This window comes from Arachis hypogaea, chromosome 5 (genome assembly GCF_003086295.3).
Source record: "Arachis hypogaea cultivar Tifrunner chromosome 5, arahy.Tifrunner.gnm2.J5K5, whole genome shotgun sequence".
Taxonomy (NCBI): domain Eukaryota; kingdom Viridiplantae; phylum Streptophyta; class Magnoliopsida; order Fabales; family Fabaceae; genus Arachis; species Arachis hypogaea.
Genome location: NC_092040.1, coordinates 109,456,149 through 109,479,444, shown reverse-complemented (window position 1 = coordinate 109,479,444; position 23,296 = coordinate 109,456,149). Strand labels below are relative to the sequence as shown.

The 23,296-nt window shown below is 33.4% G+C and overlaps 1 protein-coding gene and 1 pseudogene across 11 annotated transcripts; both read right to left on the bottom strand.

Annotated features, from left to right (window-relative positions):
• Positions 1-4,611: 4,611 nt before the first annotated feature.
• On the bottom strand, positions 4,612-6,544 carry LOC112802669 (protein ASPARTIC PROTEASE IN GUARD CELL 1-like; annotated as a pseudogene).
• An 8,223-nt stretch (positions 6,545-14,767) lies between these two features.
• Positions 14,768-22,939, bottom strand: LOC112802668 (uncharacterized). Of its 11 annotated transcripts, none has more exons than XM_072237816.1 (6): positions 21,165-22,919; positions 20,355-20,708; positions 19,405-19,746; positions 19,180-19,308; positions 18,830-18,899; positions 18,235-18,676 (listed from the first exon to the last, which is right to left on the bottom strand). In XM_072237816.1, the coding sequence occupies exon 1, from the start codon at positions 22,833-22,835 to the stop codon at positions 21,171-21,173; it is 1,665 nt and encodes a 554-aa protein (XP_072093917.1). In that variant the 5' UTR covers positions 22,836-22,919; the 3' UTR covers positions 18,235-18,676; positions 18,830-18,899; positions 19,180-19,308; positions 19,405-19,746; positions 20,355-20,708; positions 21,165-21,170. The 11 variants fall into 11 exon arrangements, with proteins under 11 accessions (XP_072093914.1, XP_072093917.1, XP_072093918.1 ...); XM_072237817.1 differs by having other exon boundaries at positions 21,169-22,919; XM_072237818.1 differs by having other exon boundaries at positions 20,477-20,708; positions 21,169-22,919.
• Positions 22,940-23,296: the final 357 nt, after the last annotated feature.

Genomic DNA, 23,296 nt, shown 5'->3' with positions numbered 1-23,296 from the left:
GCAGATTAGAAATCTTTATTCTCTAAAAAAAATATCATATATTCCATGTAATAATGATTGAACTTGATTGAATTTAAAAGGAGGTAATTTATTATTTTAAAATTACATAAAAAAACTCGTAATATCATAATCTTAATGTATATGCACTATTTTAAATACGTACAATCAAATTTAAATTTTAATTTAATGATTTTAATATTTTTAATTTATATTTTTTATAATATTATCCAAATAACTTCTTAAATGAAAAGGTTATAAAATATTTTTAAACAAATGAAAAAAATCAAAATTTAATAGTCCAAAATAATTTTAAAATAGGGTAAAAAATCATAATAAGCCAACTGGCTCAAAAAATTACGTAAATACGCCAAAGCAAAAATCGTTTCAGCAATAAGCCAGATTGTATTTTTATATAATTCGAACCAGGTTGGTTCGAACTCTAATTGTTATTAAATCGAACCAGGTGAGTTCGAATTAGGTTTTGTTGGTTGGTAATAAATCGAACCAGCTTGGTTCGAATTAAGAATGAACGTAATTCGAACCAAGCTGGTTCGAATTATAGAGAGAGACGGTTTCTGTGTAATTCGAACCGGGTTGGTTCGAATTACACAAATCCTAGTTCGAACCAGACCGGTTCGAATTAGTGTGAGACTGAGCTGTATATATATGGTTCCAAACGTGAGTTAGTCTCATTACAGGGAGTAAGATGGCTAGTGAGGAGAGTTTTGTGGTTTTGGTGCACCACAGAGGATCTGTTAATAGAAAAACTCGTTCCGGAGTAAAGTTCACAGATAAGAATCCTCTATGTATTGTCGTAACATCTACGACGAGCTATGATAACCTTGTTAGCGCTGTACTAATGAAGCTCGGTCTGGATGGTGCGAAGCGGGTAAAGAAGTTTTTCTATCGCATTCCAGTCACGGTGCTACAGAATACCGTGAAGTATGATTGCTTCACGATTAATAATGATGAGGACTTGCAAGTAATGTTTCTTTGTCGGCGTCCGTTTCCGGAGGTGAGGACACCGGAGTTGTTGGCACGCCTGGTTGATGTTGTATCCAGCTCCGGCGGTTCGAACAGGAATACGAACACGTTAGCGAATCCAGCAGGTTCTAGTTCCCGGCCTGCCGTTGCTTCCTCGTCCATCCCTGTGTACGAACCAGTGGTCCAACATGTCGCCTCCCCGTCTTTTGCTGTTGACCTCAATGGCACCGAAGGCGACGAGGTAGTGGAAAGGGAAAATTTGCCGAACGCTTTAGTGGGAGTTGCACCTGTTGGCGTAGGAGACGGTTTTTTGGTTGATGAAGAGGATGATGACGTCGAGCCGAATATGATTGACGATGACAGCGCTGATGATATTGGAGCGACTGGGCCTGCATTGGAGGTAGGTGGTTCTAGCTCTGGCACACAGTAGTATCCACCACATTTTTCCTCGTTGGACTTGGACGCCATGAGACATGAGGGGGTATTAGGGCACGCTGTTGGATTCGGAGCTAGAGATGCGGAAGGGACTACTGGTCTGACAGAGTTCCAGGTTGGTCAGCAATTCCAGGATAAAGATGAGGCCCTTTTGAGTGTGAAGACTTACAGCATCCGGCGAGGGGTACAGTACAAGGTGGTGGAGTCCGATCACCGCCGGTATGTGGGCAAGTGTTCCGAGTTTGGGAATGGGTGCACATGGTTGATTCGACTGAGTCTCCGGAAGCGCAAGGACATTTGGGAGGTCAAATGGTACAATGGACCTCACACTTGCCTGGCCACATCCATCTCGAGTGACCACAGGAGTTTGGATTATCATGTGATTTCGGCGTTTATTATGCCAATGGTTAGGGCCGATGCATCCGTGAGCATCAAGGTGCTCCTGAACGCCACGGCAGCGCACTTTGGTTTTAGGCCGACTTACCGGAGGGTTTGGATAGCGAAGCAGAAATCTATTGCCCTCATATACGGTGACTGGGATGAGTCCTACAACGACCTGCCTAGGTGGGTGTTGGGTGTGCAGATGACGATGCCTGGTAGTGTTGTCGTCCTTAAGACGAGCCCAGTTCGAGTTGGAGGACAAGTGGACGAGTCTCAAGCGTACTTCCACAGGCTTTTCTGGACTTTCCCGCCTTGCATCGAGGCATTCCGTCATTGCAAGCCGCTAGTGAGCATTGACGGCACCCATCTGTATGGGAAGTATGGGGGGACGTTGCTCATCGCGATTGCACAGGACGGGAACTCGAACATTCTACCTGTCGCATTCGCACTAGTAGAGGGTGAGAATGCGGAATCCTGGACATTCTTTCTCTCGCACCTTCGACAGCACGTGACCCCGCAGCCCGGTCTGCTGGTTATATCGGACAGGCACAACGGCATCAAGGCTGCGCTTGAGGCCCCTGACGGCGGTTGGCTACCGCCATCTGCGTACCGTGCATTCTGCATACGACACGTAGCGGCTAATTTTGCCCTAACCTTCAAGGGCAAAGATGCTAGGAGGCTACTAGTGAACGCGGCGTATGCGAAGACCGAGGTTGAATTTGATTACTGGTTTGATATCCTGCGATCTGAAGATCCGGCGATGTGTGAGTGGGCGAACCGGATTGATTACTCGTTGTGGACTCAGCATCGTGATGAAGGGTGGAGATTCGGTCACATGACGACGAACATCTCCGAGTGTGTGAACTCTATCCTGAAGGGGGTCAGAAATCTCCCTGTAGCATCCCTGGTGAAGGCAACATATGGTAGGCTTGCGGAACTGTTTGTTCGCAAGGGGAGAGAGGCCGAGGCCCAGATGGGAACAGGACAACAATTCAGTCAGCATTTGGTGAAGTGTATTGAGGCCAACATGAAGACGGCCAGGTGCTTCACGGTGACGCTGTATGACCGGGATAACTCCGAGTTCACTGTAGCAGAGACCACTCCGACTGGTTCTTTCTCCTTGGGTACTTACAGAGTATCACTTGCCTCTCGGACATGTGACTGCGGGTACTTCCAGGCTCTTCATTTCCCGTGTCAGCACGCACTTGCATGCTGTGCATACTCACGGGTCACCTGGACCTCTTACGTTCACAGCGTCTATCAGATTAGCTCCGTGTTCAGTGTGTATCGGATGGGATTCACACCTCCGATCCCGGAGGGATTCTGGCCACCTTACGACGGGCCCACGGTGATTCCAGACCCTGACAAGAGGCGTGCCAGAGAGGGTCATCCTAGATCCACTAGGATACGGACGAATATGGACGAGGCAGATCCGAATCGGCCAAAGAGGTGCGGCCTATGTCGCCAACTCGGACACACACGACGTAGTTGCCCACAGGTTGGAGGCTCGTCTCAGACAGGACACCATTAGTATGCATGTTGTTAGTGTTAGCATTATCTACATTAGTGCGCATGTTGCTAGTCTTAGAGTTATTTACATTATTTCGCATGTTGTTAGTGTCAGTATTATTTACATTAGTGCGCATGACTTTTAGTTTGATTGTTGCGAGTAGTAACGAATATGGCTTCTTTAATTATGTATAATGCTACATTTTCCGTAGGTGCACAATTTAATAAGAAAAAATAAACACTGAACTGTTTCAAGATTCATTGATCATACATAATCAACGTCCAACAACACAAATAAAAAAAACATAGGTGAACAGACTATAACATAACAAAAAAAATACAAATCACTTTCATACATGAATGAACTTTAAGGGAAAAAATACATGAAACGTGAATCATCTAAACAGATGCGATGTCATCCCCATCATCCGGTGGGGCAGGCTGTGCTGGTGGCGCAACATGCAGGGGTGTGCAGCGGTGAAGGCGGATGGAAGAGTACCTCCGAGACAGAATCTGGGTCGTTTTCTCTGAGATTTTGTGGGGTAGGGGGTAGGAATAATAGTTCGAATGAGGGTGATTCGAACTCCTTACCCGAATCAACCATAATTCGAACCACCTTGGTTCGAATTATAAAGAACCACGCCTAGGGTAATTCGAACCAGCTTGGTTCGAATTACATGAATAATTCGAGCTAGGCCAGTTCGAATTACGTGCAAGAAGAGTTCGAACCACCCTGGTTCGAATTACGTTTGAATTTTCTCTCCCCTAATTCGAACCAACTTGGTTCGAATTATTAAGGTTTGTAGTTCGAACCACCTTGGTTCGAATTACATAAAGATCGTGTTTGACTTATTGCTGAAACGATTTTCGGTTTGGCGTATTTACGTTAGACCCTTCTTGCCTTGGCTTATATAAGTTTTTTACCCTTTAAAATATTATTTTATATATTAAAATTAATTATTAAAATAAATTATTATATTTTATATATATATATATATAATTTAATTTATTTTTAATATATATTTTATATTGAAAACTGATTTTATAGCTAATTTAGTGTTTATAGTTAGAAATGTTTTTAGTGGTGAGACCACCAACCATTCACTCATTTATCTACCTTTCTTTCCCGTCTCCACATTCATATCTGGAAACCTAACTTCACAACATTGGAAATATTCCTTCTGTCAAAAAAAAAAAAACGTTGGAAATATTCCTTTTCTATGTCCCTTTATCTTTTGTGCCGATCCATGCAACTAGGGAAATTACTGAACCAAAAAAAAAAGTGGAAAACAAAACAAAAAGTTTAAACAAATAATAACAACAGAGAATATTAAATTAAATAGTTAAATTAAAATTTGCACATGCATAATCCATCTACGACTAGCAGCTATCGACAGAGAATCCAACGACCCAGTTAGCGACGTCGAAACCGACACGTGTCCCTTGCTGCTGAACATTCCCAATTATCGACAAGGAAGACGTAGTGGGGGCGAAGGCAAAGCAGAACGTCCCCACCGAGTCAACCGGTATCAGGTAATTCTTCGCCGGTAACGGTAACTCCCTCCCCCAGGAAAATGAAACGACACCGTCGGAACCTCAACGCTCGCCTTAGACGACAAGTCGTAGCAAGTATCAAACAACGCCACACCGTTCGCCCTCTGCAACCCTTTTGTCCCGCTCAGAAACGCATCCCTCAGAACGTCGTACACCTCCTCTTTTAACCTCGTCACAGCCGTGCCAGAATCCACAATAACACCTCCGGCGCCGGTGCTATCCACCTCGAAACTCGCCTCCGGAATAGGAAGTACCTCACCACCCACACCAATTCCGGTCAGTCCAACATAATAGAATGTGTTCATCTCCTTGTTCCGCCGTAAAGGCGCCGTGACGGCGTAATGAGATAATGCCGAGTGAAACTCGAGAGTTGAAGCATGGTCAGAATCGCGGTCCACGAGACAGTAGGAAAATGAAGTGGCGTTGAGCTGAGCCGGGAAAGACAACGGGCCGCCTCCGAGGCCGAGCAAGCCAGCAGCTCCGACGAACAAGCCTTCGTTGTTGTGGCCGCAGCCGATGGCGACATTGGGAACTGAAACGGAGCCGAGCGTAATGGTCTCCGTCGCGAAGTCGCCGACTGTGAAAGAACCGTCGCCATAAGAAACCTCGTAGAGGCAGGTTCCGTTACGGCACTCGGAGAGGTCTAGGGACTTGCACTGCGCCGCGGCGCAGGGGATTGGTGCATAGGAAGCCGATGAATCCGGCTGGAATATTGGATCAGCTTGGTCATAGCAGTCGGCGCAAGGTGCGCACTGGATCCAGCTTACGTCGCTGCCCGTGTCGATGACCAGGTAAGCTTGACTTGGCGGGTTACCGATTCCGACTCGAACGAAGTACTCGCCGCTTCCTTGACTCGTTCCGGATATCAACGGTCCTTGCATTTCCTCCGGGTCTAACTCGGTCATCGACTCGGCCGGGTGAAGATCCGTGCGCGAAACTCGTTTCAGAGCGAGATCTAGGCGAGTTTCTATGACCTTGACTCGGGCTGAGTCGCGCTCGAGTAATGAGAGTGTGAATAACTTGTAGTTGTTCGTGTATGAGTGGTGCTTTTGAATTGAAGCGCGAGAAAGGAGTTGAAGGGAGAGTGTAGATTCTGAAGGTTGTGTTTTTAGGGAGTATGAAGTGGGGCTATTACGGGTGGTTTTCTGAAGGGATGAAGCGACGTCGAGCGTTGTCGTTTTGAGGGGCCTGGTTCGAGAGTGTGTTAGTGGAGAAGAAGAGGCGAAGAAGATAAAGAAAAGGAGTAAGAGAGGTGCCATTGTAGGCGTGTACAATTGTACATGTAGCGAGGACTTTGGGTGGGTTCTTATTTACGAAACTTTGAGGTGGTGGAAGTGTAAAGAAGAAGCATTTACGGGCATTATCATGAAGCAGATAAAGGTTAAAAGAGTGAGCAAATAAAGAAACTTTGGATGCGTGGGTGTTGGATGTTTTGGTTAAGGGGAAGCTTGGCAACTGATATTAACATAATAGCAATGCTAATTTCATAACCTTTGCATTTTACAGTTAATATAATTGTTGATTCCTTTACAATTATGACTAGTAAGTGTATTATCTAAGCTTTTTTCTTTCCTCTCGAGTCTGCATCTTTTTCTTTTGAAGTTGGGTCAATGTGTTTTCTTTTTCTAGTTTTTCTCTTGGGAATGCCGAAAGGGACTTGTAATGAGAACACTAGTAACTTTTATGTGAGGAATGAGATTATTAAGAATGTTAAAAAATGGGTGTTTATTTCATTTCCAAGAGCATCCATTTTATTTGGAATCCAAATTTTGATTGCCTCTCTGGGTTTCCGTTGATTAAATTAGAGGGGCGAAAAAGAAACAAAGACAAGAAATAACTAAACAAATAAAAACAAAAAAATCCCAAATGAGTAAATGATATTAAAAACTCCAGAAACACGTACATGTTATAAAAAGAAAAGGAAGATAACTTTTATACTTGATTATAATTTTTAGTTTATTTAATTTCACATTTGTCGTTCGAAACATTTATACCTATCAATTATCATAAGTAACTTCGAACGTGTATTTTCTTCAGCTAGTTGGAGGTCATATATATATAACAATAAATAAAAAAAGTTTAAGAGTTAAGTGATTAAAAAATTCTTAAGTAGTATAATTTAAATGGACCAGGTTTGACTCACATAATTAATAACCATTTAAAATAATTTTTTAATATTGTGCGAGGACAAATTTGAAGGACCAAAAGTGTGTTTATTTATTTATGTTTTATATAAAAACGATAGAGTTTCATTCATCAAAAGACAACAAAAGACATTTACAAATAGTAGGAGTTAATAGTTAAATTTGTCTATGATAACAGATTATTTATTATTTAAATTAATTTTAAAAAAAAAATTAATCATTTTAGTTTTTAATCTTTAAAAGATAAAATATAAATCAAATTTATTTTTCTGTTAGTTAGATAATTACGTGTCATGTTAAGGACCACATGACACGATGATGTGATAGGTTAATACCACGTGTTATAAGATAATTGATTAACGTATCAGGTCAATGACATTTAGTTTGTCACGTGTCACTTAACATATAAAAAAGTTATATATAACTAAAATAGTCTTTAAAAGTTCAGCCGTAAATTATTTTTATCCTTAAAATTTTAAAAATTAATCAAATTAGTCCCTATATAAAATTTTTTTGTAATATTAAATTTAAAATATTTTTTATAGTATTAATTTTAATATTAATTTTTAGATCTTAATGAATAAAATTCTCTTTACATAAAATAATAAAAATAATTAAATTATTTTAAAATTATTTTATATTTATATTTTAAAATTTTATATTTGCAAATTATAATTTTTTTATAGTAAAATTTTTTTTATTTAAACGAGTTTAACAAATTATTGTTGATTATATATTTTAAATTACTATCTTTCTGTGAAATCGCGACAAAGGACGAATGAGCGACGGCGGACTCCATGCGAACAACAAACAGCCGGGAGCTGGAAGGCAGTGCCAGTTCCTCCATGCAAGCTCGCGACAGTCGTTGACGGCGGGTAGGACGCGGGGGAGGCGGCGAGTGCACCTCCGAGACAGAGAAACAACAACGGGTTTCTCTTCTTCTATGAGAACGAGAAAGAGATGCTGATGCCTATCAATGAGTTGGGCTTCTATTGTGGGCCAGGCCAAATTTTAATTTCTGAAGCCCAAAATCAGCATGTGATGGATGGTATAATGACTTCAAGTCCAATTCTAAGGATTTTAATTTTTCTGGTCTATTTTCAGATTTCTACAGTAATTTTATTTTGTTGGTTGTGGATTGAACACAATTTTTTTCAATGAAATCCTGGTGGTTAAATTTTTTTTTTTTAGCAGTAGTATAGACAATTTTATTTTAGGATTACTGATATTTTTTTTGTAATTTGCCTTTACAATTTTTATTAGGATTTATATTTTTTTCACAACGGACAAGGTTATTTTGAAAAGTAGGATAATGATAGGATTAGTATTGGACTAGTCCAATTAAAAAATTATACTATAAATAGGAGTATAATGTAATAATGTGGGAGAGGCATAATGTAATTGGAAACTCTATTTTTCCTCTTTGGCCCTAATTCTAGGGATTTCACTTCTATTCTTTTTTATTATCTCTAATTCTCTCTAGTTCTTGATACAAATTCGTATCATAATATTTTAGGATTAATCTCTACATACAAGTCTTTTGCTACAAGCTTTACAAGTTAAACCCCCTAAACGCGCTGCTTATGTTGTGGGCCTTTTTAACAGATTTTTAAATCAATTCAAATCAATTAACACGCAAATATATAACTTTCATTTTTCAAAAGATTTCTCTTCTTTTTTCGAATTTCTTGCCAAATTTGTTGAATCTCCTTCTTGTTTCATTTTTTATTATTTTTATGATTTCTGAAATCAAGCTTTGAAATTATTTTGAAGATAATGAAACTTCAGAAATACACCCAAACAGTTATAGAAAGAATTACAGAAATACACCCAAACGGTTACAGAAATACACCTAAAAGATTACAGAAATACACCCAAAAAATTTAAGAAATACACCCAAAACATGGGGGAGACAGTATATTTCTTCTTAAAATTCTTTAATGTTTTGCTGGTTAAGGATGAGACACATGGCAGAGACAATCTAGAAAAAAAAAACCTAAAAAAACACTAAAACAGTACCTTGAATAATGTTTCTTCGTTTTTTCTGGTGATTTTTTATGGAGAATTGTATCTTTTCTTCTTAATTTCTTCTACTCTTCGTGAGGAGTTGGAACGTATCTTTAGAATCGTAGTTTGTTTCGAATTTCACTTGAATCTTGACGGTTTGTATTTTGATTGAGGAAGAAGAGGAAGACTACGGCATAATGAACGCGTGCGTTGGACGCTCGATTTTAAAGGAGTGGTGCGCGTGTTTTTTCTTGGACTTGGGCTAACTTGTATAACTTGTAAGCCAAAAAGACTTGTATATGTAGCATGCCTCAATATTTTAACATAGTTTTTTTAAAAGAACTACTATATTTATTTAGTGAGATCTAAAAGATTAAAATATTTAAAATAACTACTATATATTTACTTAGTGAAATCTAAATATTAAAACTAGTCATATACTAGTTATATACTAAAAGTTTTAATATTTTGGATTTTACTAAATAAATATAGTAATTATTTTAAATTTTTAATCTTTTAAATTTCACTAAATAAATATAGTAGTTATTTTTAAAAAATTATATTAAAATATTAAGATTCAACAAGTGATCCCACAAATCGATTTTTTAATTATTGAGTTCTACCATATAAATTAAACAATAATAAAAATTATCATTTTAAAAAATTTAAAAGATTTAAATTTTGAAATAACTACTATATTATTTAGTAAAATTTAAAATATTAAATTTTAAAATATATAATCAACAATAATTTGATAAACTCGTTTAAATAAAAAAAGTTCACTATAAAAAAATTACAATTTAAAAATATAAAATTTTAAAATACAAATAATAAAATAATTTTATAATAGTTTTATTATTTTTATTATTTTATGTAAAAAAAATTTGTTTATTAAGGTCTAAAAAATAATATTAAAATTAATACTATCAAAAAATATTTCAAATTTAATATTATAAAAAAATAAAAAATTATATAAGGACTAAATTGATTAATTTTTAAAATTTTAGGAATGAGAATGACTTATATCTACACTTTTCGAGAATAAATAACTTTTTTACATATCAAGTGATACGTGACGTGTTAGGTGTCACTGACCTAAAACGTCAACGAATCATCTTGTGATATGTGGTATTAACCTACCTCGTCATCATCATGTCACATGACACTTAACGTAATACGTCATCATTTAATAATTAACAGGATGACCAATTTGACTTACGTTTTATCTTTTAAGGACTAATATGATTAAAAAAATCTTTTGAAAACTAATTTAAAAAATAAATGATCTTTTAAAAATGAATTTCACTATTAACCCCAAATAATAACGATAAATTAGATTTGGTTCTAAAAAAAATAAATATTCTCTATTCATAACAAGAGGACACACTATAAGTATTGGAATATAGTGAAATATATTTTTCTCATTTTGAAACAAAACTAAACCCCTGTTCAAATTAATAGTTTTTTCATGGATATAAATCTTTATATGTTTAAAATTTTTTAAGATGGTGAATATTTCCATGAATACTCTATAATTATCTTTATATAAAGATATTTTTTATCCTTAAATAATACATTATAAGATTTTATTTTGATGTTATACATTTCACAAGTTGTGAAAAAGAGAGTTTCTTTTATCAATTCGCAGGTTGCGATACATATTTTTTAATTATTTTGAATCTTTCACAAGTAGTGCAAAAGCTTTTTTTTTTTAAATTAATGAATTGGTGGATATATATAAACGGACTTAAACACGTTGCTTCTCTAACAAAGCGGTCTCACCATGGCTTTATAAGTTGAAAATTTTGTAAGACATAAAGAAGAATGGAATGGTGGATTTTTAAGCAGAAACAAGAAGCAATGGAGGTTAGCATGAATTTATGAGCCTATTATATCAGTAAAATTATACTACATAAATTTAAAAGTGTGAAATTTGTGTGTAAAAGTCTAATTTCTTTTATTATTTCTTACACTATGATGTTTATAGAACTACAAAACGATATTTATCAAAGCATAAAACCCAAATTTTAAGGAGGATGAAAAATACTTTACCCAAGAACTTGGTTATAGTATTTAGCGGGTTAATATAATTATAAAAAGTGTCCATTATTGGTAAAGTATGTAAAAGATATTTTTTATTTATCAACTAACTGGAACTATATCAATGATCGAATTATATATATAGAGAAGTTTTATAGTAATATTAGTTTTGGTGATTAAAGATGATATAAATTTGACCTATAAATAAAATATTAACGTATGGCAAGAAAATTAAATCTAATATCACAATAATTTTCTCTCTTATAATTTTATATGATTACTTTTATCGAAATAATTTTTTATAATTATTTTTATAATTATAAAAAATATCAAAATAATTTTTTTAATTATATTTATAATAATTATATTATTATTTTTTATTTTTAAAAATAATTTTTATAATTATTTTTATGATTATTTTTACTAAAACAATTTTTTATAATTATTTTTGTTTTTAATTATTTTGTTTTATTATTTTTAATAATTTCTAAAAATAACACCAAAATTATTTTTTAATTATTTTTATTATCATTTTTATTTTTAAAAAATAAATTCTTCTAATTATTTTTATTATTTTATTTTTACCAAAATAATTTTTTTATAATTATTTTTTTGTATTTTTAAAAAACTAACACCAAAATGATATTCTCTCTCTTATAATTACTTATAATTATTTTTAAATTAACACTAAGAGAGAAAATATTATTTTACTATAAGTTTTTCGAAATTTGAAAAAGAAAAAATAATTATAAAAAATTATTTTGGTAAAAATAATAATAAAAATAATTATAACAAATTATTTTTAAAAATAAAAATAATAATAAAAAATAATTATTAAAAATATAAAAAAATTATTTTAGTAAAAATATCACAAAAATAATTATAAGAAATTATTTTTTAAAAATAAAAACAATAATTATAAATACAATTAAAAAAATTATTTTAGTATTATTTTTTTGAAATTATTTTTTATAATTATAAAAAATTATTTTTATAAAAGTAATCATAAAAAATTATAAGAGAAAGAGAATTATTTTGATCTTAGATTTAATTTTTTTATCATGTGTCAATATTTTATTATTTATATGTCAAATTTATATCACTCTTAGTCACCAAAATTAATACTACCATAAAACTCCTCTTATATGTATAATTCGCATAATTGACTACAAATAAGGATAAATATGAGTTAGATATTGATGAAGGCAGAAAAATAGATCGGAATAAAAATAATAGCAATAATGAAGATGACTTCAATGCCAACTACCAAATTATTGACGAAAATGAAGATGGGAACGAGGAGACAACATAGTCATGCAAAATACAGTAAATACATTAGCAAGCTAACATCTTTTCAGTGTGCTTCGTACGTGCTCTGAATTTTGAAGCTATGCATGCATTGAAATTTCTTAGTATGCAAATTCAAGTACGTGATATAGTATGTTTTTTCTATAGGAATTTATTAGCGACTAATCAAATTTAACAACAGTAAATATTCATAGGATGATTTCATATTGTTAGGGCATTCGTCTCCAAAATTAAATTCTTCTAGCTAGGCAAAAGAATTACGGTATTTTGCCTCACCAATTAATTAAGGCAGCAAAAATTGAATAAATGAAAGATGTTTTGTGTTAGGGTAAATAAAATGGCCACCACTACTCATATAAAGAGACAAAAATAACTTTTCTTTTAAGTTGTTTATTTGGTAATAGTTAAAAACGTGCTTTAATATTATAAGAAATTCGTTGGGTACTATTGGAATTACTGTTAGAATAACTTTGACAATATAAATTTTGTCAATAATTATTTATTAATGGATTTTTTCATCTGATGCTAATTACTGTCGAAAAATTTTCATTGGTAATTTTTACTGTCGAAAATTTTTTAATAAATCCAACAATAATATATTATTAATTAATAACTAAATTAATAATTACCGGTAGATTTTTATCCGACGATAAATCTGACAGTAAATTTAAATTTTAAATTTTTTTTTAAATTTGTTAATCCTCATATATTAAAAAATATGTTCATCAGCTAAGCACATAAATTCTAGTGAAACATAAGATGATAACATGATAAATAACAACAATTTTAGATTTCTAGTTATTTTCATATGGAAAGAAAAACACAAATACTAATAGATAATAATTAACAGCGGTTGAGTTTGAAAAACTAAAACTTGATTAAAGTGATGAACAAACATTATTGGTTTTTATCAATTGATTGTGTAATGTTTTTGTTTAAGTGTGCAGGAAAATAATTTAATCAAAGCCGACCCAAGAAGCAAAAGATCAAGCCCACAAACACAAGCATATTGGCTAACACATATTTTAACCTTATCACTCCATTCACTCAAATCTTGATCCATGAAGACTGGGACAAGCTAAACCATAGGAAAAAAAGAAATCAACCTAGCCCAAATAGAGATCCAAGTCCAATTTGGTTGTGACATTCAAACCCTATCTCTCTTCAACCTAGTATCTAACCAGGTAATCAACTCAAAATACAATGAAATTTTGTTTTATTTTCATCGAACACAATCTCTCTCTTCTCTCTCTTCTTTTTCTTTCATATTACATCAAGTTACTGAACCAAGAAAGAAGAAAGAAGAAAGATCCGAAGGCAGGGCTCAGCAAAGAACTAAAAGTTTGTTTTCAATTTCAAGCAAGAAGAAGGACTACAACAAAGAAGTAAATTCCATTCGAGCAGAGCATTTATAAAAGTTACTTTTTCCATTCGTGTTTCAACAACAAACCGTGAAAAAATCTGCTGAGCTTCAAGTACAAATCAAGCAACCATGGAGAAGAAGAAGTCAATGGTGCTTTGCCTTGAATCCACTGTCTGAAACCAAACTTGGAGCCAAAGAAAAGATTCACGGTCAAGATTAAAGGAATTTGAAGAAAAAATGATGAAAGAGAAAGGTATGATGTATGTCAAAGATTCGGCTTTCTCTCCCTCTCTTTATTGACCACACCGCTGCAAGTTCTAATGAAGGAGGAAGAAGACAACCCAAGTTTGAATCTGGTTCAAACCTTTGAGGCTTCACTCTTCTATAATAAAGATGAACAACCAAGGGGTGAGCAAGTGAGTAGAATAGAGCATTTGGTTCTGTTCTCATAGCCTCCTAAGTTGTTCTAAGATCTTCTCCTTCATAGTTACTATTTTATATTTTTTTCTCAATTTAGTCAGTTTGAGTCTCATTGAAAAAGGCAAACTTGGTAAGGTTTGTAAGAAAAAGTCAATGAGTGGAAAAAGTAGTAAGCTAGACTTGAAAAAAAGACATAGTTATCTCAAAAATTCTTTGTATATTTTTCTGTTTTGTATCATGATCTTGTGGGAATTTTCTTGCAAGTTGGGTTAGCACTTTACGGTTAAAAACTAGTTTTGAGTCCTAGTCAAGTTCGGTTTGAGTTAAAAACTGGACTTGTCCCAGATATAATTGGGTAAAATTCTAGGGAGAATTGGTGATTGTAATCTATTAAAAAATAGTGAAAATTCCATCATAATTGTGATGAAGACTGGATGTAGGCTATATTGCACTAGGTAGCTGAACCAGGATATATCTGTGTATCAATCTCTACTCTCATCTTTGTTTCTGATTCTTCACAATAGGAGACAAAACAAAAGAATCTCCTACCGAGTTAAGAGATAAAACCAAAATACCTCCAGTACTCTCTCCACAGAAAGCAAGTTCACACGAGAAAGAAAAATGGACCAAGATTCAACCTCTTATTCTCTTAGCCGCTGATAACCATCAACAACATATATTTTAACATATATTTCTTTAGTCTCAACAAATTAGAAATACAGTTCATTTTCATGAATGAGAAATCATTTGTTACCTAATGAACACCCTTATCAACAAGGTCCTTATCTTGAAGTCGGTATTCATGCAAAACCCAATCAATTCAATCTTCCTTAGATACTTTACCCTTGTGGAACACTAGAATCTTTATCATGCCCACAACAAGTTTCTTGTTCTCGACAGATCTATACAAAAAAAATGACCACGTAAAGATAATTGAATCAGTCGTAAAAGGTAATTGATTATACCAAATACTTTATAGAAAATAAGAGTGTAATCTGATCACTAAAATTTCAAGTATAGAAAAGATATAACAATTTCTCCAAAGCAGAAATCTAATTTCACTTCCAATTTCTTTTCTTTAGAAATAATTTAAAAAAACACGTAAAATAGGAGGCTGTAGCATCTATATCAGCTTACTTTTTATTCAAATTATATTATAATGGAAAAAAAAAATAATTTCACCCCAAAATTTTTTCGATGTGTAAAATTGAAACTAAACTTAGATGATTGTTTAAAGTCTCATACATAACCACAAAAGACACATCATAAAATTATACCATGAATATAAAATCTCAGTGTAGCTTCATACAGCAGAACCAGAAATAATTGTCAAGGCAATTTAGTAAATTATTCAAAATCAAATTGTACAAACCTACCACAAGATAACATGTAGTTGAGTACAGGTGTTCATGGATCGGATCCGATCCACATATCCACGGTATTTATCTGAATCTAATCTAAAAATTACGGATATTGATCCGATTCACAAGGCTATCGGATCAGATCGGATTGGATCTGCACATTGATAGGATCGGATTGCAGATTTTATGGAGGCATCCGCATATCAACAAATTCGTAAAAATAAATAAATAAATAAGTAAATATTATTTTTATATTTTATTTCAACTAATATTTATCATATATGTATTATTTTATTTTTATTATTTAAGAAAAATATGTTTAATATTATTTTATAAGTAAACATGTTTAAAAGAGTAGAAAAATTTTTTATTGATTTTTTAAATAAAAACAAGCTTCTAAAAAGTATTTTTATCTTTTGCGGATCGGATCTGGTTGAAGCTAAAAAAACTGCGTATATTTAATCCGATCTAATCCGATGATTTTAGTGCGGATCGAATCGAAATTTTGGTCATATCCAATCTGATCCAATCCGCGTCCACCCCTACAATTGAGACAAAAAAAACTACTATAAAAGCATATTTTGACTAGAACCTCACACAATTCAATCGTTTCTACAATATTGCATATACAAATTAGAATTCTCTAAAACCACTCACTATTTGAGTGTCTGCCACCACATTTCCCTAGAAACTAATGCAGTCGTCGCAGAAAAATAAAGAAAGTTGAATCCAACAACTTTCCTCAAGTCAAACAATCCAACAACAAAAAAATAGAAGCATAAAAAGAGAACCATAAAAAAACCTTGAATTAAAAAAATTCTAAATCAAAACAAAATTAAAAAATTCTGAATCGGATACTGTTTGGTGCGTGTTGTTGCTGTGCGTGGAGGACGACGGCGGCTATTGGTGCGTGAAAGACGACGATAGCTGCTAGTGCATGGCGCTGTGGAGGAGGACGGAGAGAAAAGGGTCGCACCACCACAGGACGCGAGTCAGGGTACTGTGAGGCCACATTGACGGTGGAGAAGAGGGAGGAGTTTCGTCGTTGTCAGAGACTAAGAAAGAGACTAAGAAAGTGAGAGGAGATTAAGCATTGGGAGAGTGGGAGTGGGGTGTTTCGGGGTTGTGAAAACTGAGATTGAAGAGGAAATCTTTTGGAGGTTGTTGGTGGCGCCGGCACTGGCAGAGGAGGCTGCCGGAGGCATCGTTTGCAGGAGAGAGATGCACAGAGAGAGAGAAGAGGTTTAGAGAGTGAGCGAGCCTTTTAAAATGAGGGGATTTAAGGCAAAATTACCGTGAGACTTAAATCCGACAATAATATATTGTGTGTGACCAAAACGCAATGTTCCATTAACCGAGCTTTATCGGCGGATAAATCCGTCAGTAATGTTCGCGCCAATTTTTCTTTCAATTCCTCAAATTATTACCATCGAAAAACCGAATTCGCCAGTAAATTCATCGGTAAACTCGAGACTAAATTTGACGGTATTCAACGTTTTTCTTGTAGTGTAAGAATTGTGAATTAATAATAAAAATGTAAAATATGAATAAAATTAAATCAACTAGTAAATTAAAAAAATTAAGAAAAAAATTAAATTATCCAAACGAATAAATAAAAAAATAATGATTCTAACTATATTAATTCAAATTACATTGAATTTCTTAAATGAATATGAAATAATTTTTTTTAAATCTCAATTTTACAATGTTTTATTCAAGAAATTCAAAAATAAATAAGAATGGTTAGACTTAAAAAGGAATAATTAACAATAAAAATTGGTAGATTAAAATATAAATCTTCAAAAATAAAACAATTATTAAAAGTATTATAAAAATTATAAATAAAAATTCTAACTCATAAAAAATTATTAAATTTGCAAAAAATGAAAAAAATTATCAAAATCATAACGAAATAGAAGCAGAAAATAATATTATAAAATTTATAAAAAATAATAAAAAGATAAAATAATCCTTTAATACAATTTTGTTAATAAAAAATTAAATTTTAAATATTAAAAAATTAATATCAAAGCTAAAATAACAATTTTAAAAATATAATAATACTTTTTAATAATAACTACTTTTTAATCTCTCTATCACGTGTCAAAATTCTAATACATGACAATTGATTTAATGGACAAAATCAAATATCTTTATTAAAAATATTTTAAACGTCTTTGCCTGAATTTCTGCCAAATAAAATAGTCAAACAAAACTTAACAATCATGGAATTTCAGCTTGGCCTGTTCCATGCATTAGAGAGGAATATAAATGTGTAATTAAACAAGTCTTATATATATATATATGTATATATATATATATATATATACATACGTTTCAAACAATTATATTACATTGATTTTATATATACTAGTGTATCCACTTTTTTATTTTTGACAAATAATAATAATAATAATAATAATAATAATAATAATAATAATAATAATAATAATAATAATAGTTAAAATGATAAATATTTATATTCTAACTGAGTGCAAGTTTTATAAACAGCACAAGGTATTTTTATAAATATATACGATAAAAGAGCCTTTCACGTGGGACAAAATTACATCCTTTCAACTCATTATATATACATTATATATAGTGGTAGAAATAGATATATCAAATGATTTTTAAATAGCATGAAATTTTTATAGAGATATCTATAAGATAAAAAATTAGTAAGATAAAAATTAGGCATTTGAGAGCTTACCACAAGGTAGTAAGATACCTTCAGACACCAATGGTGAGTGCTTTTATTGTAAAATTCGAAGACCAATGATCTCAAAATCAAAATATTAAGCTTTAGTCATGAGCACTGTACTTCAAATCACTTGTACACTACAATCCTAGTGACCTTATATTACTTTTGGCAATAACACTAGTGATGTAGAACTTGAACAATACTAGCTTTTCTTCCCTTAAAGGACAAAGAATAAGTATAATTTTGCTGACATCACCTAACACAATGTTGTATGAATGCTATAACAAGAAATGAGTAGGTTCAAACCTTCATGTTTCTGGAAGCATTCGGCAGCCAACGACGACTTACCAAAGCCATCACATATAGTGGACAGAATGATATATCTACTGGAATAGTTTCCTCAATCTTTCGGCAGCGGAGGATGCCATTTTGTTGGTTGGTTCAAGTACCAAGGCATGTTGAAAATCTACAAAGAAAAATAGTTCACCTATGATTTGGAAATTCTGAAACTTTCATATGAAAATAAGAGCAACAATCGAACAAAGATGTAAAAAAAGAAATATAGTAGCCTGTGCAGATACTTGTAGCACACAAGTCTGAACTGAATGAAAGATCTTACCATCAATTGCATCGGTATAATAGCCAAGCATCTCTCTAGCTCTACCTCTTCTAAAATACACTTTGACATTCTGCGGGAAAAGAAAAGACAGGTAATTAATATCAATAAATAATAAAATTTTGCACAGCTACTGAACCTAACCTAGAAGGAGCTTCATATGAAGCAGACTCATGATATTTGGACTTTGGATTATAAGCAAAAGTTGTTTGTCTTCATGACAAGAAAATCAATCATCACAGAACTTTCATAATTATCCAAGTTCAGGATTATTTATAGAGGTAAATCACCTTTTTGTCAAGGTTAATTGCTAAATAACTTTTGAGAAGTGAAAGGCAAGAATGATATGCTACCTTCCAAGTTCTAGATAAGCTTGGGACCTATTACTGTCGTATGTTTGCATTGTTGCTGCTTAGTTTTATGGCTTCCGAATAAAATCCAATGGCTTTCTGCCACTGCTTGTCTTTGTAACCTTGATTTCCCTGATTAAGTAACAAACTGAAAAAGTTAAAAAATAAATTAACAAAATAGTAATAATAATACAAGAAGAAAGAAAGAAAATTCAGCGTATAATGTACATGGATTCAAATGAAAGATAAGCATGGTTTATAACAGCTGAGTTTTGGCCAAAGATGATGTCGTAAAATGTGCCAGCCATGTTGCATAATTATATCAGAACTCAAAGTGCTGAATTTATCTAATATAGTGCAGAAATATCTTTTCTTTCGCAATTTCAGCACATTCTTCCCTAGTGACAGCATTTCTTGGTGATTTACTTTTGGCAGCAATATCAACCAACTCTTGGAGAGTAGAATACATGGTTTGTAGTGTGCCCAGTAGAAAGCAATCATTACCAAGCCAAGCTATCAAGGAGACGGAAACAGGACACATTTTGTAAAATCCTAATGGTATTGTGTGACCTGAAAAGGCAATCAGCACTCAGCAGAATGTGGATGAGAAAATAATCACAAGGGTGTGTATTTGTTGCAATGTGACTCGCATTGCTATTTTTATATTCCACCCAAAGTAACTTGTATTTAGCTACTAGTGGGACAAAATGATTATGTTGCTGTTAAGCCCATAACAACTTTTCGTAAATGACAGCAACAATTTAAAAGAAAGAAGAATGATCACCTATTGTTTTGAAAATAACAAACTTTTCATAAATGACAGCAACAATTTAAAAGAAAGAAAACAGGGCCATGATTATTTTACACTCACTGGCATCTAATATTCGAGCAGTTTAACGGTACAGCCAAATCTTGTTACAATTTATTTGAATGACTACATAGTTTTGGAAAGTCCAATTAGCAAATTGAAATGTCAGAATCTAACAGGAAACTATAAAATACTTGAGAGAAAAAAAAAACTAGAATTCAGATAAACATGCGTTTCAGGCTCGTCTCTAATTCTGCATTTCTATTTATAAATGATAAGATGCAGTTATCAGATCAAAATAAAATAATAAATATAGATTAACCGGAATGTGAAAAAGTTGGATGAAGCTTCATATGAAGTGGACACATACTTTAAATATTAGGAAGCAAACTGTCTCATATATGCCAAATAGTAGTTCAATCAAAGCTTGATTTTTGTTAGCCATGGATATTTGGACCTTGAATCAAAAGAAACGTTCATTTATTCTATAACCTGATAATTACATCAGTGGCTGTTTCCACGGCTTGAACCCGTGACCTTTGAGGTCACATAGAGACAACTCAAACCGTTGCAACAACGCTCCCCTTCAAACATTTATTTATTCTATTATGAGAAGAAAATCAATGATCTTGTTTTGTCAAAGTTAATCGCATTTGTACAATATGCCTCAGGTACAGCCTTATAGGGCAAGGCAATTGCATGAACACAGAAAATGAGAAGATGTCTGCAAAATAATTTTGGAAACATGATCCAAAATACATTAGATGGCTACATCAGCAAGTATATTGCTGCATGGGAAAATGAAAAGAATGAAAGACAATAACAAGAGTGTAGAGAAACTTAACAAGTGATTCCCTTTGAATGAGGAAATCAAAACAAACTTAGTTAGGAATAACTTAACATCAAAGCACAAATATAATAAAAAAGGTTAACAATATATCCCCACAAGACACATGTGACAACTGACAACCACCTTGACACAAAAAGCCATAAAATAAGCAATGACTGAAAATATCCAAGTGTGGCTAAACACAACAAAGAATCACCATCATGTAGAGAAAGGAACAGAAGCATCAATAATATGGAATGGATAGATGATTAGGAAGAAGGTAACAAAACACAAGTTAAAAAGAAAGAGATACAAACAACATTTTATGATGTCTAACAAGAACAATCTCACCTACTTTTATCCTTGCAATAGGCCTCTAGATATCATTTCACGAAGAAGTTTCTCCGCGTTATCATTTTCACCTTTTTCAAACAGAGCACGAATGATTATTTCATAAGTCACAGCATTTGGTAAGCAACCATTGTCTTCCATTTTTGACAAGAACGCGAATGCTTCGTGAAGCAGGCCCTCTTTACAAAGCCCATTGATCATGATAGTGTATGTCCTCACGTCTGGACGATAGCCTTCAATAGAAAGATCTTGAAAAATCTCTCTTGCATTTTTTAATCTTCCACTTTTGCACAGACCATCTATAAGTATGTTGTACATACATATATCTGGGTGAATGCCTTGATCTTTAATCATGTTGAACAAAACAAGTGCTTTGTCAACATGATGGTTTTTGCATAAAGCATCAAGAAAGGAATTGTATGTGATTATATCAGCAAGTTGACCTTTATCATGCATCTCAACAAGAAGCTTGGAAGCACAAGATATTCTCCCTGATTTGCATAAGCCATCAATAAGAATACTAAAAGTTATAGTATTTGGAACCAAGTGGTTGCAACGCATTTCTTCAAAGAGACTCAAGGCGTCATCAACCATTTTATTTTTGCAAAAACCATTAATCAAGATATTATAACTTTGAACATCAAGTGACACTCCTCTTTGGGCCATTGTGTTGAATACAAATTTTGCCTTATTTACCTCATTAACCAAACAATAGCCATCTATTAAGCTATTATAAGTAACCACATCTGGTTTCACACAATCTTTTGTCATTACAGCCAACACACTCTTAGCATCTTTGATATTTCCTTCCTTGCAAAACCCATCAATCAAAGTACTATAGGTACAAACATTTGGATTAGTGTTTTCCCGCATCATATGATTTAGTATATAAATGGCTTCCTTAAGTTGACCAGCAAGGCACAATCCATAAATCAGAGTAGTGTAAGTGATAACATTGGGAGAAATTCCCTTAGCAAGCATTTCAGAGAATAAATGGAAAGCATCACTTACAAGTGTATCCTTGCACAAGCTATCAATAATTGCGCTGTACATGATGACATTAGGAACAATCCCATGCCGTGGGATCTTTCTCAACACTTGAATAGCAGCTGATGTTTGTCCGGTCTTACAGAGCCCATTGATCAACGTCCCATAAGTGACTTCATTAAACTGAAATCCTTGAGCCAGCATTGTGTCATGAAAGTGTAGTGCTTTTTCAACCTTACCACTGAGACAGAGACCTTTAATGAGTGTATTCAATGTTATGATATCAGGTTGATAATCCATCCTGAAAATCTTGGCCAACACAGAGAGAGCGAGAGTGATCCGACCCATGCCGCAGCAACAATTGATTAGGATATTCAAAGTAAATAAATTGGGAGCGATTCCCCTGGCTTGCAATTGCTGAAAAAGGGAAATGGCGGTGGGGAAATGGTTGGTCTTGGCAAGAGATCCCAAAATCTTGGTGAATTGGATGATGGATGGAGGGCGACGCATACAGAGCATGCGAGTGAAGGAATCAACAGCATCGTCAACTTCACGAAGGGATGGAGGCTCAGAATGAAAGTGAAGGCTTGTCCATGAACAGGAACAGGAAGGAGGGAGAGTAGAGAGTGGAACAAAATTAGGGATTTGACGAACAGAATACCTAAACCTTGTTGCATACAACATTGTTGATTCCTTCTGAATTCTGAATTCTGAATTCTGAATAACAGCCGCCTCCCAACTCGGAAATTTCCTATTGCGTTACATGTCTAGATTTTTATTACTTTTTATAAACTTTTTCTTTTTACATAATTAATTTTTATAAGGTAAAAATTTAGCTGCTTTCTCTGAAATAAATAACATAATAATTGAGAGTTGTTAAATAATTTAATTGATTAAATTTTTTTTAATAATTTTTAATTATTAATTTTATAAACTTGCTCACACATAAATAAACAACCACTTGAGAAATCAATACCCAATTACATATTTAACACAGACGAAATCAATATCCGATTACATATTTGACATAGACGAGTGCTATAGTGTAGAACGAGTATTCTTTGTATATATGTAGATGTCATTTTTCAAGATACAAGAGTGGTATAATGTTATGTATGAAACGTGACGGGAGACAATCACAAGAA